The sequence below is a fragment of the Platichthys flesus genome, chromosome 6 (assembly GCF_949316205.1).
Source record: "Platichthys flesus chromosome 6, fPlaFle2.1, whole genome shotgun sequence".
NCBI classification, from domain to species: Eukaryota; Metazoa; Chordata; class Actinopteri; order Pleuronectiformes; family Pleuronectidae; genus Platichthys; species Platichthys flesus.
The window spans coordinates 11,044,608-11,062,494 of NC_084950.1; the positions used below are offsets into that span (position 1 = coordinate 11,044,608).

Consider the following 17,887-nt stretch of genomic DNA (forward strand, 5'->3'; position numbering starts at 1 on the left):
GTTTACATGTTGTTGTCTTAATATAGCTCCATACTTATCATTTCATTTTCCATGTTCCTAGAAAGTACACACCATCTTTCTTTGTATTTAAAGTTTGTCTTTTGGATATATTGTGTTTCCACTGCAGGTTATTATCTTATTACTAGTTTTTAGAAATATTCATGAGTTTCAGCCGATTTTCCGAGGTATGACATCACTTCTAACATGATGAATGGATTTTTATCATCCTTTGCCCCCCCCCCCCCTTTTTTTCTCCTCCCCTCCTCTCGCTCTCCCTGGGGTCACAACAGGGCAAGGAGGCAAGTATTTCTCAGTCAGTTTTTCTCTCATGCCCCCCCGCTGCACTTCTATCCACTCTCTCTACCTTCATTCATCACCACATATCTGGCCAATATTGTATGTGTCCGTTCATGTGTTTGTATGCATGTAAGGGGGCGGGGGGGCATTAAGATAGATAGATTATGTGCACTACATGTGTCCATGTATCAAGCTGCATTTTCTTTTAAATATGATATGACCATCTAATTGTCATGTGAGCCCGGACTCCAAAAAAATCTCACAGCATGAATACCAGTGGGATTTTGTTGTATCATTTCATAAATCGAGAATAGTCTCCATTGCACTCACTGTGATCTACCCACTGTGGTGATATAAAGTGGGATACTTCACAGTTCTGTCAATTATAAGCCTGAACCAGATGTTTCTGTGTTTTCCAAAAGCTATGGAGACAATGCAGCTGGATAGGTTTGATGAATTCGGTCACACCTACATCGCTCCGAGGTGAGTGACCCTTACTCTACTGTACAGCCCCCTTCCATTGTGAACAAACGCTGAGAATGAATAAGTTCCCACATAGCAAAGTAGTTCTGGGCCACACAGTCACACTGCCACCCTGTCTTCTGGCCCGTATACCACAGGGAGCAGCCCACTCCTGTTTGCCAGGTCTGGGCCATATTCACCATTTACCCCTTGGGCCACTTTAGGGTTAACATCAGGATTGCACTTTTCCTAGAGAGCACCGCATGTTCGCCGATAAACAAACACACCCACAAAAAACTTGGGCAACATTTGCTGTTTTAGGTTTGCGTGCATTCTGTCCGGGCCACGAGGAGGCCAGATGCTATCTGGGTCGCATGGATTGAAACTGATCTGTAATGTTTCTTCAGGGAGTACTGCAAAGAGCTGAAGCTGTCCCTCAACAACACCCAGTTTCTCCTGGACTTCAACCAGTACATCGAAAGAACTCCTCCAGAAGCATGTGAGTCATGTTGCATACTGATGTGTGCAGAAATAAGAGTGGAAGTTTTTGAGTACGCACTCGTGCCTGATACGTTTTATTGACCGTCTCGGTAGAATTCCACCCTGATCTCACAATGGTCAACAGCTGAAGGTCAAAGCGTGACTCGGCTTATTAGATTAGTGTTGTCTATAAGCACCGTGACATCAGCCACATCGACTGGGTTTCCTAGAAGCCTGATGCTGTCATGCTACACAGTGACTCACAATGTTTGATTCATTATCATCTAATGGATCCCACGCCTAGTATGGCTCACCACCGTCATCAGGCTAATGGATCGAGGTATCCTTGATCCGTTCAAGTCTTACACTCAGGCGTTAATGCTTTTGTTGCTACAGCCTGTGCATTATGTTGAGTCTTCATGAAAAGTTATGGAGTTATGGAGATGATTTAAAACAGTGCTCAATATAGACGATGTGTTGGAACTACTTTGAACTTAATACACACATATCATTCTCCTAAAAGCACTTTTCTAGTCAATTCAATACGCTGTTAACACCTCTCTCCTGAAGCTACAACAGCCAGTTCCTCACGTCTCCCCACTTCATGATTTCCTGACAATATAATTTCCCCCCCTCATGTGTCTGAGGAGAAGATTTGGTTAAACACACCTGCTCTTTCTCAGAGCCGGACCTTCACCTTCATTCACTTAATCACTAGTCTTCCCATTATTCTCACTGTTGGCCGTTGAACAGATTTACTGCAGCAAGCCAAAAGCACATCGTTTGTTTTTCATTTTGGCCCCGTCCATATTTTAAACAACAGGCTGCCATTGCCTCCATTGCCATATTTCTCTCTCAAGCGCCGTCATTGTGGTGTTGTAAAATGTGTCTTACAGGTAACGTGTCCCTGGTGAGTCGGCTGATCCTGGACGCAGGTCTGACGGCTGAACTGGTTAAACTTTGGAATGAGCAGAGTGTGTAAGTGTGAATCCTTTCAGCTCGTCTCTGCGATGCAAACAGTTGTTCTCAGGCTTTATTAACAAATGTTTTAACTGATGCCTATTTCATGACTGAGCCAGTTTTCCAACCAGTGAAATGCGATGAAAGCAAACGCACAAAATGCATATCAGACCCAAACACACCGAGCTCTGCCAAGACGTGCAAAGAAAGTAGAATTATTACATCTGTTTTTCCTCTCCTGCTTTGCCTCCTTTCACACACAGGGTATCTGTTTAACATTAGGGGATGTAGAGATGCAATTTTGCAACTGCGTGATTCACATGATGTCTGATTGGCTGTTGTTTTCCCCTCGCGCTCAGGGATGGGATTGTCGCCAGGTTTGTGGCCACAGATGGAGGAATCACGCGGCTCTACCCACGAAGGTACTCTCTCCTCTCGCCTCTCAGCTTTCACATCTAGAATTAGCTCCCGCGTTTTCAAATAGCACAGCCACTTTTGTCCAAATGTCTCCGTGATGTGAGATGAAACGGACACCGACTGCAATGCTCTTAGGTTTAGCACTTTTGGCTCGTTTTCTCACCTGCCCCACTGGGTTACTTTCCAGAACAAGGAGGATGAGACACTTTCAGCTGAAACCCCGGAGCTTGCCAGGCCCGTACGGGACGTGGGTCAAATCCACAAATCCAGCAGCCAAATGCAGCTCATTTTCCTCAATTTCCTCTCAGCTGCTTGAGTCTGAACTATATTTGGGGGCCTCCGCTTTGCCAGAATAAAACATTCCAGCAGAAGATGAATGTGTATTCCTCCTGACAATAAAAAAAAAAATGAAATGGTTATTGCTTTTAATGGATCATGCCCTTGTCATATATCAGCTGCACTGTCTTCGATGACTAACAGTTGGCTTCAGACTAAAATATAAAGTGTTCAGATAGATCAAACACATTCACTTGTGTGTTTAATGCATATAACTGTCTGTATATAACATTATGTCTATATTAATGTTTCCAGTGCTGCGGAAGAGTGGAGCGAGAATCATGAGCCGTACGAGTCCAGTTTCTACAAAAGGACCCTGGACAATGAAATTTATATTTTCACAGCTCCAGCTTTCAACAGTAAGTTTTTTTTTTGAAAGGGGTCAAAGGATGTGTATGTGTGCACACGTTCCCGTGCACGATGATCCACAGTGTGGTCTGGCACCGTGCCTATCCTGCGCTCTCCTGCCTTTGGACGTCATCCCAACCCTGCTGGCAGAGATCACACTCTCAGGCCTCTGATATCACTCTCTTTAATCCTTCATCTCTCCCCGCTGTGTCTTTCAGCACTCATCCCTGGCCGCCCCTCCCTCCCACTCCAGTATTCTTCCTGCTATCACCACTGATCTGTCTAACACACACCAGGACAGGCAAATGTCAGTGTAGCGCCGCCATAGTCACACATGACTGGATTGACACATGTATCGGCCTGACAGACTCTCCACTCCACGGGCGTAACTTACAAGCGGCTAAAAGTGTGCGGAATTTCCCAAAATAGATTCGACCAATTTTCCGAATTCCAACTGGGGCTGCTTGTTCTCTTCGTGTACTTTTCAACATCACTTCAGAACAATTGCCATGATTGCCGTTTCTCTTCCTTTGTGTGTCCTGTCTGAACTGCAGCGGAGGGAAGAGAGCCGGTTTCTGAGCCCTGTATTCTCGTGAGCAAGTCAGTGGACCTCACCATCGACAAAGTCACACTCAAACCAGCAGGTCCGTTTGGCTGATACCAGGCCGAGTGTCTCTTGTGATGCGACACACAAATGGAAAGATCCAACAGCTCATTCACCCCTCGGTCTGTTTTGTGCTTGGTTCTGCAGTGGTCGGAGTGATACTCAATGTCTCCTTCTGGATGAACTCTTTCATGAATGCTACTCTGAAACTGAACGTAAGTTGTGTTGATAAAGGTTATTTGCATTGTATAAGCTATCTCTGACACGTTTAGCCACGTAGGGAATTAGCCTTGGCTACATGACATTGGTCTGTCCTGTCAGTAGTATTTTTTTCACTCACTAACAATAAATATGACGATTTCTTAAGTTTTTTATTTTATTTCCAAGCATCTTTGAAAAACACAATGTGCTTGAACAAGCAACAATTTCCAAAGTATGTTCAATGATGTGCAGCTTTACTAAAAGCTATAGAGTTAACAAGGATAGAAACATGGAATCAGGAGATGGGTTTTGGATGTATAATTGGCTTCTCTGTGTAAGTTGTGGCTCAATTGTCGGACAATTATTGAGAAAAATCTCATTCCACCAATGGTTAACTTTTTATTTTCTACCTCTTAGTGCAAGGATGAAATCTGTGGCTGCCTGAAGAACGACAAGGTACAGAAATACAGCTCATTGGAACTAATCTATTTTCATCTTTTGCTTTGAACATGTTTATCATCACCATTCTCTATGCTACGCTAACAGTTTTGATTAGGACTTTCATTTTCCATGAAAGGATAAGAAAAGTTGTGATAAGTTCTTTGCCTGCAATGTAATTCTTATTTATGTTTGATTATTCTCTCTTTTTACAATATTGCTAAATGGACTGTATTTATATTCACTTATCTAATCTTAATGGCCACTCAAAGCACTTAAGGACAACATCACAGATACACAAATGCAATTACAATTTTATAGTCGCCTTGCATAGTGAAATACAAATTGTTGCTTTCTGAATTTGTGCAGTGCAGGATGTGATGCACACAGATATCAGATGGTGTGCTCTGAAGTTCATTATTGATACATCTTCAGTTTACATATGTTCACTGCCAGTCTCCTGACTCACTACCAGTCAGGGAGCATATCTTTAGTGGAGCAGTTTATCATTAAGTACCAGCAGCAACTGGTTCCACTCAGTCTCATTTGCTCACAATGAAAACTACAACCAATGGCCAAGTGGGATCAACAACAAACAACCTCGCTGCTGTTGTTTAAGGCTGTGACTTATGCAAAGCCAGCTGCAGATTTGCTTCACCACAGTGAGTGATTGTTTTATTGGCCCCCTGGCTTGCACAGAGTAGAAGTGAACGGGGGGGCGAAGGTTCACGACTACTTCATTCGAGTATGTGTGACCATGCTCTTACTGCAAGTCACATTCACACAGCAGCACTTTTTTGTTACACATCCCTCACATTGCAACAGAACAGCTCTCAGGGGCAGTTTAGGGTCCAGTGTCCTGTATAAGGACTTGGGCGTGTCCTTGCATACTGTGTGAACCGGGGACCGAACAACCAATCTTCTGGTCTGTGGACCAACTGTCTGCCAATGGAATAAACTTATGACCTGTTTAAAGCTACAATTTATGACTTTTAGATTACGAGACTGATACATTGCTCTAAAAAATCTGATTTTCAGTTTCCACTTCATCATGACCACTTGGATCTGTAGCATTTTTAAAGCCTTCATCTTTTTCCCCTGGCAGCATGTCGACTGTGTGATCCTGGACGATGGAGGGTTTCTCCTCATGTCCAATCAGGATGAGTACATCTCTCTGGTGAGCAACCCTCAGCCCCTCTCTTTATCTCATCATAGCCACGTACGCACCACTTATCTTTTTCTCTGAACCATCACTGATAGCAGTAATCATCAGTAAATCATCAGTCAATAAAATATTAAGTCAAAATCAAGACTTTGCCAACATTCATATTTCTTCCATTTCTCCAACTCCGGATCGTCTTACCTTCGTCACAGGAATCCATCAATCCTACATACAGGTCAAATAAAGGGCTCATGGCTCGGCTAAATTATGAGAATGGCCTGTTAGCGCAGACCGGTTTGAAAGCTCCTGTAGGACGACAGAACATCCATTTCTCCAGTAAAGTAAAGCACTAGCCACTGGAGGACGATCAAAGGGAATGCTCTGATGGGTTTTAGTCAGTCATGGAAGCTGCAGTGAGCTGAGTCCCCTGTGTATCCAGGAAGTCAGCGAGGCTGTGTTGCCTCCACTTTTTCAGGCTGCTGGAGGCCCCTTTGTGTCAGAGTTAGGATATACGGAGGGTTTTGCAACATTTCATGTCAGTAAAGAAAGGACATCTGTTCCCTTTGATCCAGTCCAACAGTCACATAGTCTGGCATAGAGTTTATGCTCTTCAAATTTTTTGAATAAGCCCCGTTCCTATCGCATTTTCACATCCTGTCATACGTTTTGTGTCCAATGGGATCGTGCCAAATATTTATCTGCCTTTATGCCATTGTATATCAACAGCTATCTATTATTCTATTTTTATTTTATTTTTAGCTAAAAGATCAAAGACCTTGGCTTTCATCAGGTCATCAATTTTTTTCGAGTTTTGTCTCAATAAAACATTCTTATAGGACTCACGGTGAAAACTAAATTAATCTGAAGCGCCTCATGTATCTCATTACAAACTAAATTACAAAGAGAAAATAGATGTAAAATAAAATAAGTAAAGAAAAAGACGGAATGTTGCATATACAAAACAATGGTCGTTGTAATATATCCAATCCAACACATCTATTCAAAAACTTGTATCGTTGCAGTTTGATAGACAAAGTGATTAATTCAGTTTTTTATATATATTGTAAACTAGTTAATCCTGTCAAAACTATTTCCACAAACCCCAGATTGCTCATCCTGGTCTGAAGCTGCTTCTGAAACTTTGAAGTGACCTGTTCTGATTGTCGTCATGAGACTTCTATTTGCAATCTTCCTTCTATCTTACGCTGCTTCACCTTTAACCTGGCGTCATGGTTCAGTGAGTTGAAAACCCAGCTGTCACACTGACAGCAACATCACATCAACACATGGTGACACTGTTGAACCCACGCTACACCTAATCTACTCGATCTAAGGGGTGAAAGGTCATGGCAGTGGCACACGCTACGACATAATCATGGCAGGCTGTCGAAAAAACAACTCACTGGGCTCGTCCTGATTGACGTGTACATGCAAATTTCCCACGTGCTATGGTGATGGTGGTGACTAAGACAAAGATGCGTTTATTGTGTACAAGTAGACTCTTAGACTGCCTTTATTGACTGGTTTTCTGATTTGTGCATTAACTCATGTAGATTGGTCAGTTCTTTGGCGAGGTGGACCCGGTGCTGATGATCAACCTGGTCAACACTTCCCTTTACTCCTTTAATAAGACCTATGACTACCAGTCAGTCTGCGACCCAGAGAAGGACAGCAAGGCTGCAGCAGGACCCCGCTCCGTCTATGTGGTGAGAAACTCACATTTACACATTTATGGATAGAATAAACCAGCAATTACTTTGGCGGGACAAAGAAACGTTGATAGAAAACTTTGTAATATTGTAACTACCTCCGCCAATGAGGTTATGTTCTAGTCTCTCGTTTGTTAGTCAGAAGGATTACGCAAAAACTACTACTGATTTCTGTAGAACTTTGTCAAGGGATGGGATATGACCCGAAAGAGAGATCATGATTTAATCATGATCTGCTGATGATTTTATACATAAAGTAAACAAAAGCTTCATGATATTTTGACCTCTCCTTTTTGTTTATCTTGGAATTTATTCTCTCTGACTTTCTTCTCCTGTTTCTCTCCAGCCTACTATTGCAGACTTGCTCAGTGTTGGGTGGTGGGCCTCAACTGCTGCCTGGTGAGCGTTCACGTTCTGCCTGTCTCCTTCTTCCTTTTGTTTCTTTCACTTTTTTTGTGTTTGTGGGAGTGGGGGTAAGATACTTTTATTAATCCCACACACATGCACAGACACACATGCAAAAGCACGGCGCCCGGGGAGCAGATGTTGGGGGAGTAAGGTGCCTTGCTCAGGGGCACTTAGACAGTGGGTAGGGAGAGTCCTCTTGGACTTATCCAGGTGTTGTCCATCCAGGAATGTTTTATGGTTGTCACTCCGTGGATTCGAACCAGAGACCATCCAGCCTGATTTTCTGCCCATAGTCCAATTTTTCTGCCACTAGTCCACCGTCTCTCCAAGACTAAAGTAGATTAGTGCATTTGCTTGTTTGTGGTTGAGGGATGAAGCTGGCCACCCGGTCAGAGTCGCACAAGGGCAGTTACACAACATTTAACATGCATCAATACCGGTGTGTCTGTCCAGATGCAATATAATCAGCTTTCGGAATCTAATGATCAATCATTCCCAAGAAGTGATTTCAGCCTTAAACAGATGTGAGGAGAAGGTGTTTGGTTGCTTAATTCAAATAAGTTAAAGATGGTGTGTTGACTCATATATGACTCATTTGTTTTTTTGTTTTTCTCATTTGCTGGGTCTAGGTCAATAGTCCAGCAGCTCATCTATGGGCTGATTTTCCCCAACCTTCTGGAAGCAGGTGAGCAATAGAAGCTGTGACTGAGTAAAACATAACCATCAGCCTCATTTTGAGAAGAAAACAGTGTTGATAATCCCCTCACACATTGTTAGTAATCCTTCCCTTCCTTGTCTGTATTGAATCTGGCTCTCCTTTTCAGTGGAGTCAGCAGATGAAGACATATCAGACGCCATGTTCAAGGAAAGCTGTATCACGGAGCAGACTCAGTACTTTTTTGACAACGATGAAAGATCCTACTCAGGTGTCCTGGACTGTGGAAACTGCTCCAGGTACGTGCATGTTCCTGCACGTGTGTGTACACTGTATGCTTCATCTCAGTGGTGCTGTCCACTCGGGTTGTGAATGCATTGTTTAAAGGGTTTCCATCTCTTACTGAATCTTCTTCCTGAACATCCTCCTGTTTAATGGTCTGTGGGGATGGCCCCAGCTCAGTGTTGGTTTCCTGGCCTCCTGGTTGTTTTCCAGCCTGTTTTCTGGCAGCTGTTTTCTGATGGGTTCTGATCAGCCACAGATTACCTTGATCTGTCAGTGACCGGAATTGCAGAGGGAGGCACCAAAGCTCTTTTATCTGCTTTTCTTCCATCTCTCTCTCTCTCTCTCTCTCTCTGGCTGCACTTCAAACTCACAAATACACACGTTCACGGACCACTGCACATTTACTTTGCGCTGACCTCCTTTCTTGTGTCACTTTGTGCTGTCTGAGGGGGTTAAATATGGCTGTAATTACCGGGTATTATGAGTCCCACGTGTCCGGTGCTTTGCTCCCCAATGTTAACGACTGCAGACACAGAAACTTTCATGGCTACCATAAAAGAACAATCCTAGGAGCAGGGAAGAGGTACGAATGTGTATACAACTGTGCTGAACCGCACACCTGCACATGTATACTGGGATGTGTTTACTCTGTATGTAAATGCAATCTTCTGTGGGGCATATATATATTGGATGTCAACTGGAGCTGCATTCACAGCTATATTACTTTATGAATACGGACTATATATTTGTCACATTTATATCTGTGTGTGTGTGGCTCTCCAGGATGTATCGTGCCGAGAAGCTGCCAAACACCAACCTGGTGTTCCTGATCACCGATGCCAAGGCGACGTGTTTGTCGTGTGACCCCAGGCCGCTTCGCCAGGCTGAACAACCCTGTATCCTTTCACTCAGCTCGTTAAAAAAAAAAGGCACAGAGTTACACTTCTCTTCTTCTCTCCAGCCCCTCCATCCATCACCCCATATGACAGCAGAGCTTTAAACGCTCAATACAAGGACACACACCTACGGTCTTTGCAGTAGGTCCCTGCTGAATGTTCACGGGTGAACAGTAAACCAGATGCACGGCATATGAAAGCCGGGCTCGGGTTACTCCCAGATTAAATTTCTTTGTTTAAATTTATCCGGGCTGCGTGCTGCCATCAGGTTGAATTAAGGTTAAGAGCAGGCGTGTGTTTGTGTGTATGTACAATGTGTGTATATGTATTCAGGATATCTGTTTGACAGATGTGGATTGAGTGAAGCTTCCTGCTGGTGTAACAGTAAAGGTGTCATCATCAGGGGTCGACATAGGGTCACAACAGGGGGCTTCCAGTTAGTAATACACCTACTTCCATATGCTGCTGTGGCCCGCGGAATATATATATATATAAAAACATCTTTATATGGCTTTAAGATTTTAATATATATATGCTGATTGACCACATAATGCAACAAGCACAGCAGTAGGGGTTTAGTAAGAGCTTTCTATGACTGTCTCTCTTATGTTTACACAACAACGTGGAATATCTGGAGAACTATAAATCTGTATACTTTTAGCAGAGGTGGAGGAGTTGAAACTCATTCAAAGTCTGCGTGTCATTTGACTGTTGCTGTGAAATGTGTGAAATACACACTGCTGTTGGTAAATCCCATTTTCCTGAGAATGTGGTTTCAGCCGAAGGTCCAGATCCATGCGAGCTGGCTCAGAACCCGAGATACCGCAAAGGGCCGGATGCGTGTTTTGATAACAATGAAAATGTAAGGGAACAACCACACATGGGCCTTCTCATGGAGAATATTGTTGGAAACATCTCTTTTTACTGAGGCTTCGCAGTTGGCCTCTGTCACTTTCGGGCCTGGATTGAATCAGCACTGAGGTTTTCTGTCGTCGATTCAGAGCTTTGTTCCACTGCCTGCTCTTCCACTCTGATCCATATTTGATGATTTGATTTATTCATTTAATTCGATCTACTGTTTTGTTTCCTGCATGCATTGTTTGTTTTGTTCACTGGCTTTTTATGATTCCTTTGCTCATGATCTGTCACTCTTGTTTTATGGTTCTGCATCCCAATGGCTGCGGCTCTGGTCTGGTAGGATGAGCCCTTGTGTCCAATCAGCAGAGGTTCTGCCCTGAGCTCCGCACCGCTCGTCTTGTTTCTGCTGCTCAGTTCAGGGTTGGTGTCTGTAGGAGCTTCACCACTTATTCTGCCCTGAGTCTAACCACTAACCTAATCAAAGGTGAATCAGTGATAAATCAATGTTATACTGGGTTTGATGTTAACCTAACATCTATTGAAGAAGTATTTAACATTTAATAGTTGGATCTTTATCCATTTCAACTATTTCATAGCCATTCAAGCTTCCTGCATTCACGAAAAACTTAAATAACTCTCAAAATCACATTGATATTTAGTGACATTTACTCATTACATATAGATTACAGTATGTTTGCTGTAGCATTGACCATTTACGACCCACTATAATAAGTAAACAAATAACTGTGTGTATTTCTTTGTTGCATGCTCATGCTCCTAACAGAATGCTACATCTTTTATTCTATTGGCATGTTTTATTTATTTTTATTTGTCTTTTTTATTCTTTATTTGTCTGATTTTACACCCTAACAGATGGAGAGCAGATTGAATCTTGGCAGTTAAATGTGTTAAAGTATTTTAATAATAGCACCATCTCCAGAACCACTCAAATAATACCAGCACAAAACTAAATATATATATAAACTCCCATTATATTTAGCTCTATAATAAACACAGTGCAGAAATAGGAAAGCACATTCCGAGTTACTTTTAAGTGTTTTAGGGGATCGCAATGCAACATTAACACTTAAAATACAGCAGCAAACAAGATCTAATGGAAATTTTAAATAGTTGAATCAGTTAAAGATCAAAGTGCATGAATCATTAATGAGATTCAATTCAAATTACTACCCAACTTTGAACAATTTACAAAAAATATTTCCCGTGGACTCAGCCTTTGATTGTGTTGTGAAGGCATATATCACATATATAACAGGCCACTAGGTCATGTGCCTGCGTGTTTATGCTAAAGGAAGGGTAGGAATGGCAGAGGAAGTAGATGAACAGAGAAAAAGAAGGCAGCGTCTCTTTTTTCTCTTTCCATGCGTCCGATTACTTTGAGCTCAGCTCTTCGTGTCCAGGCCAGTCCATTCTGTCACCGGAGTAAACAGAGGAAGCTTCAAATGGCTTTCCTTTTTCGAACAGACGACTCCCAGCTCGTTTCTCCTAGGCCTTTGTCATGCATGGATATCCTGAATGCTCCCATCAGACACGAGTCACTCACTGTCATAGCCAGGTGTATGAGGACAAACACACACACAGACACGGATAGGCACAGAAAGCAGAATGTGGTCTGGAACACCTCTTAAACTACAAGAGCATTTAAAAGTAATTCCTCAATTTGGAAAATATGCTTATTTATGCCAGAGAGCTTTCAGTCTTTGTGTTAAGCTATAATATCCTCACTTTATTTTCCTAAAATGTCAAACTATATCCGGTTATTAAGTATATAACATAAGACTCTACAATATAAAATGATCTTGAACCCCTTATTGTTGTTAGCAGCAGAAGAGGCGGTGGTGTTGTGGGAGAGCTACTGTTTGTAGGAGAAGTGATTTATCTGATTCATCGATCGATCGACTGACTGACAACTGATCTGTCCAACAGGAGGATGATTCTGAGTGCGGAGGAGGGACCTGCCTAAGCCCGTGTCACTGGCCAATGCTCGGGCTCCAACTGCTGCTTCTGTGGCTCTTCACGTCTTTACGACACTCATGACCCCAACACACATGTACACTCACACACACACACACATTCATTTACGCAGACGTCTATCAAGATCACATTTCACAAGAGGACACTGCAGAATACTTTCTTTTCGTCCTTTCTTTTTTTTTCAGACGACCAATAACAGCATTTCCATTTCACAATGCCAAAGGGTGCTCATTCATTTCCTCCTCATGAGTTTCAAAAACAGAGACACATCTACTGTGCTCAGCTGCACTCATGTCCATGATATATTCCTTAATACTCTCCTATGGTGCAAGAGTAAGAGCTAACCAAACCCTTTAATTCTGCCTCATTAGTTTCTCTTGATCTATTTGGTGGAAGGCGAAGCGTTGTCCCACTATGCCAACTAAATACCATTCAAAGACTGTATGTTCACTGACAGCATTGATTTGTGTAGTTGTCAGTATTGTTTGTTGCTTATTATATCTACTGCGTATGAATCCTTATGCTGTAATGATTGTTTATTTCGACAAACCCGTGCAATGACAGTATGAAGAATATTTATTTTCGTTCGAGTGATTTTGAAATGTACTGTAACTAACTATTTATGTATTTCATTTTGTTTTGTTCTCCAAATCAACAAGCATTTTGTGACTATAGGTAGGTGTTGTATTGTAGCAGCATGTGCTCAGTACAGAGCTAAAGACAACACCGGTACTCTGACACCAAAGCTCCACAAGAACCACAGATAAACACAAACATACTACAGAGAATCTGCAGGCCAGTCTATTTTAAGGGATTACTCAGATGTGGGTGTATGCCAGTATTCAAGTCTGAATGTTAGCTGAATAGATAGATAGATGAATAGATAGATAGATAGATAGATAGATAGATAGATAGATAGATAGATAGATAGATAGATAGATAGATAGATAGATAGATAGATAGATAGATAGATAGATAGATAGATAGATAGATAGATAGATAGATAGATAGATCGCCTACGTGAATTGACATCTATTAGGAAATCACAATGTCACGTGTGTTCGTTCTTGGTCTGACAGCTTTGGTTGTCTCCAATTTGATGCATCAGATTCCCAGTGCCTAAACAGTAACTCAAGAAGTGTTGTTGTTTGAATGAAGCAATGCATCAGAGATGCATTCTTATCATGATATGCTTCTATGCTAATGCTTCATGCATTATAGCAGAGTGTAGCTCTTGGCGTTAGACATTTTGAAATGGGTCCAATCTGCTTCAGATATTCGAATGTATGGCAACAGTAGAAACAGCCAGTGATGGGGATTATGTAAGAAAGTCATTTTCCCTCCTTGCTCAAAACAAACCTAAACCAGACCTGAGCTCGCGTTCCATCACTTCTTCTTTATTAGTCCTGTTTCTGTTCCCTTTCCGGATCACCAGACTCAGGAGCCAAGATGACTTGTGAATGAGATCAGCATATCAAAACGACTGTTTCTTTCTTCTCCTCTCCTCTACTCCCCTCCGTATGCTTGTTTCTTATTTGTGTTTCTCTATAAGTGCTGTGAAGCAGATGCTGAAGTGCTCAGTGTTGAAACGCTGCAATGTCATGGGATGAGCTTGTTCTGTGTTTGAACGCCGTCCATGCCTCCGTCAGTATCAGGGCGTGCTGGAGAGAACTTTGAACAAAACACTACTGCCAGTAGTAATTCTGCATATAGCCTTACCTCACCACAAGTCACAAAGATCACACACAAGTGTTCTAGTTTTTCTGTTTCTTTTTTGCAATCTTACACATTAAAGTGGAGTTCTCTCCACCGCGCCTTCATGGTGACCTGCTGGCATGGACTGGTCAGGTTATGCCTGTCTATCAAAGTCGTGTGTTGACTTGTGTTTGACCCCGGGGATCCCGTGTCTATGTGCAGGCATGTGCGTGGCCCTCCGATATCTGATTGTGCTTTAATACTGTACATGAATTACTCTTTTGTGGAACTTGACTAGCCTGAATAAATTTTGTATACATTTGTACACTAATACTATTTACTGTATAAAAGATAAAATGGAAAGAAAAGAAAAATGTTTATAATACGGTGTTGATTATTGTGCAAATACAATATATTCACAATAAAAGTGTTGTATTGTTATGACCTGAGGTGCTTAATTTTTATCACACGCTGGACCAGTTGACTCCAGAGGGAGCAGAACAAACACGTCGTCGCTCCTGCAGAGAGATATAAAAACTCATTGTGTTACAAAAAAGTATAACCCGGGGGTGATTCTCAAATATATCTGCAAATTGCACTCAATAGACCAAGGCCTCACAGTCCCCTTAAATTCAATCAAGCTAAACCAGCTATGAGTAGTAGTACTATGGGGTGTAGCTGCTGGTGCCGCCAGTGCACCACCATTATTAACAAGTATAATTAAGAAGGTATAACAAAGCTTTATACATCCTATTTTATTTTTACATTATATCTTAATATATTTTAAATGCAATTCATCGATTTATATTATTTTGCCTGAACTCCAAAGATGGACTTTTGAATTGCATAGTCTTTTCAACATTTCATCCATTGTTCTGAAATTTCAACCATACATTATAACATTTTATGCATTTTAACCTTACAAATATATTTTTCAACTTCAATATATTTTTAACTCTTTAGGAAACTTAACATTCTGATGTCTAATTAAATTTTAGCCCGAACGCCGCTAACATCAGGTTGAAAAAGTCAGTGTTTCACTATACTGGTTAAAAGAAACCATTGTCACATCTGACCACACCCAGCAGCATCTCTGATTGGTGTGATTTCACCATGCTGCATCTGTAACCACGTCCAACAGAGATGTCAACACACAGTCTGAGGTGCTCGACCACATCACTGCAGGAAGGTGAGAAGTTAAATCAGTGAACTTCAGCTAAAATAAAAGCAGGCATTGTTAAAATATCATTTGTAGTTGAGTATAATCGGATTACTTCTGAGGGTTAAAGAAAACAAATGAAAGTGTAGAAACTTCTACAGTTTTAAAGTTTCAGTGTCTAGAATTTACTGAGATCTAGTGGTGAAGTTGCATGTTGCAGCTGAATACCCCATCCCTTCCAGACATGAAAGAGAACCTGTGGTAGCCTTAAGTTGAAAAACTAAAAAAGTTTTAGTCTATCCAGTCTGGGCTACTGTGAAAAAAATGGCAGCCTCCGTAGAGAAAACCTGCTCCAGATGTTAACATGGGTATTTAAATATAAAAGCCCCATTCCAGGGTGAAGAAAACAACAATTTGTACAATTTGATCAGTGGTCACCAAATCTTTTCAAGCCCAAGCTCACTTTTTAATTTCAAACAGAAGCTGAAAAGTAGTCCTGTGTACTAAAATAAATACCATTGCTATAGAGAGTATGAAGCCATGCATCTTCCGACCCTGAAGATATTTAACCATTAATTTGTTCTAATGGGGCTTCGATTGTTATCGACAGACTGGGGGATGCACATCTTCATGCAGTAGTGTCCTTTAGATGATGATTCAGATGATTACACACTGTGAAAACATCACAAGGATTATATTACATAGAATTTCTGCCAAAAGTCCTACATCTTACACACTCGACCTTCACAGAAATTGCAATTTTTTTTATTATCTATTGCCTACTTTATATAATGTCAAATTCACATTTCTAATGATATGAAAAATATTTCAGTCTTAAACCCACTAGACTGACATGAGTGCATTCAGTACATACAAACATGAATGTACAGCAGAAATGGGGCTCCCAGTAGAATACATAATTGCTCTTTAAAAAAACAAATCCATGGCCGAGTTATTTCCTGTTTGCGGACTTCCTCATCCTCGATGGTAGAGTACAAACTGTTACACACAAACACATGCATTTTTCACATGATTCAGAAAGACAACTGAAGCTCCCTCCGAATGAACTGCAATTAACTGCATGAAATACGACACATGCGGCGCGGCCCAGTGTGTCCCTATGAGTTCAGACCCAGGACCTGAGGATCCCTCTGTTTCTAATCTTTTGACGCCTCTGGGGGCCTGATCGACACAGACAGCTCTGCCATCTCATGCCCAGAGCAGCCATTGGAAAGCCAGATGCTGACGCCAGATTCTCAGAGTGGTTGTACATGATGCGCTATTCACTTGGTGGTATCTGTGTTTATGTGATGGTAATCTAAGAAACAATATGGCCACAGTTCGGGGTGGAGAGCATAAAGATGTTTATTTTTCTTGGAGATGTGTCGGACTGGGAGGTCTTTGTATGAGTGCTATATGCCGATAATGTAGAGGGGAGGTTGTAACAGGATACTCTAGTAAATGGGGACGAGGTCATAGCCTTTAACATGCCTGGCTTAAGAAGTTACAGACGCAAGTAAAAGCAGGGACAAGTTCTACAGCCCTTTTTAATTTACTTGGAATACTCGAGGAAACCACAATAAGAGAAAGAACTCCACTCTTCCTTATTTCTGTTGCTCTAAGCATCACTCATTACGACAACTTACAAGTTCATTTCTGACATCTCGGTGAAGGTGCTAATTACGGCTTAACTGAGTCAATTCAGCACACGCAACTACTTCCATTTTCTATTGTCTCCTCTTATTGTTCCTACATAAGACAGTTGACAGTCAACAGTCAGAGGGGAAGACCTGAAAATTAAGGCCAGAATCAAACCGTGGGTTTACAGTTAAAGCATGTGTCTCTGAGCTCTGGCTGAAAGTCTATATTTTATCCTGGTATTTAAACCCCTCTCATTTGGACAGAAACGTTTAATTGAACATTGAAACTATTACCTAATCTGTGTGTTCAACAACCATATTTTTCCTGTAATTTTCTTACTGTTTAACGTTGAGTTGCCAAATTGGCAGGGCAGCAGATGCGTGCACACACGGATTTACTGAAAGTAGGAATGTAATCTTCTATAAATCTTTTGGGCATATCAGCATTGTTTCTGCATCCAAATCTATGGTATAAATAATTGGGCTGAATTGGGGATTTGCGTAAAACTTCAGATTGGTTATTTATTCTCCAGATGCTGATGCAGCTGTTCTGGTATTGTTTTGATGTCAAACACAACGATGGCGGACACAAATGAAGCTTTGTAATTTGAATGACAGGTACTTTTTTTTATTAAACATCATTGCCAAATAGCCTCTTATAAACACAGATGTTTTTCTTCACCAGTAGCTTTTCTATTGAACTGCTGCTCCTATGCAGCTATTTCTGCAAAGCACCATTAGTGTTATGTTCCCCAAGGGCGAGCATTTCACCCAGTCTATAACCCTCTCGCTGGAACTGTACAGGACTCATCTATGGTAAAGTTAAAGTCTGTGTGTGGCTTTTTTGGTCTTGTTCCACTAATTGCAGGAAGTGACACATGG

At 41.6% G+C, this 17,887-nt stretch overlaps 1 protein-coding gene across 1 annotated transcript in view; it reads left to right on the plus strand.

Annotated features, from left to right (window-relative positions):
* LOC133955608 (voltage-dependent calcium channel subunit alpha-2/delta-1) overlaps nt 1–14,639 on the plus strand; it is a 60,045-nt gene extending 45,406 nt beyond the window's left edge. The window contains exons 23-38 of the mRNA XM_062390530.1: nt 720–780; nt 1,167–1,258; nt 2,136–2,217; nt 2,559–2,621; nt 3,208–3,311; nt 3,855–3,944; nt 4,052–4,119; nt 4,523–4,561; nt 5,649–5,720; nt 7,259–7,411; nt 7,761–7,813; nt 8,452–8,507; nt 8,647–8,776; nt 9,546–9,658; nt 10,438–10,520; nt 12,464–14,639. Of these exons, the coding sequence (XP_062246514.1) occupies nt 720–780; nt 1,167–1,258; nt 2,136–2,217; nt 2,559–2,621; nt 3,208–3,311; nt 3,855–3,944; nt 4,052–4,119; nt 4,523–4,561; nt 5,649–5,720; nt 7,259–7,411; nt 7,761–7,813; nt 8,452–8,507; nt 8,647–8,776; nt 9,546–9,658; nt 10,438–10,520; nt 12,464–12,574 (1,370 nt within the window). The 3' untranslated portion in view covers nt 12,575–14,639. The remainder of the gene's footprint in view (nt 1–719; nt 781–1,166; nt 1,259–2,135; nt 2,218–2,558; nt 2,622–3,207; nt 3,312–3,854; nt 3,945–4,051; nt 4,120–4,522; nt 4,562–5,648; nt 5,721–7,258; nt 7,412–7,760; nt 7,814–8,451; nt 8,508–8,646; nt 8,777–9,545; nt 9,659–10,437; nt 10,521–12,463) is intronic.
* Nucleotides 14,640–17,887: the final 3,248 nt, after the last annotated feature.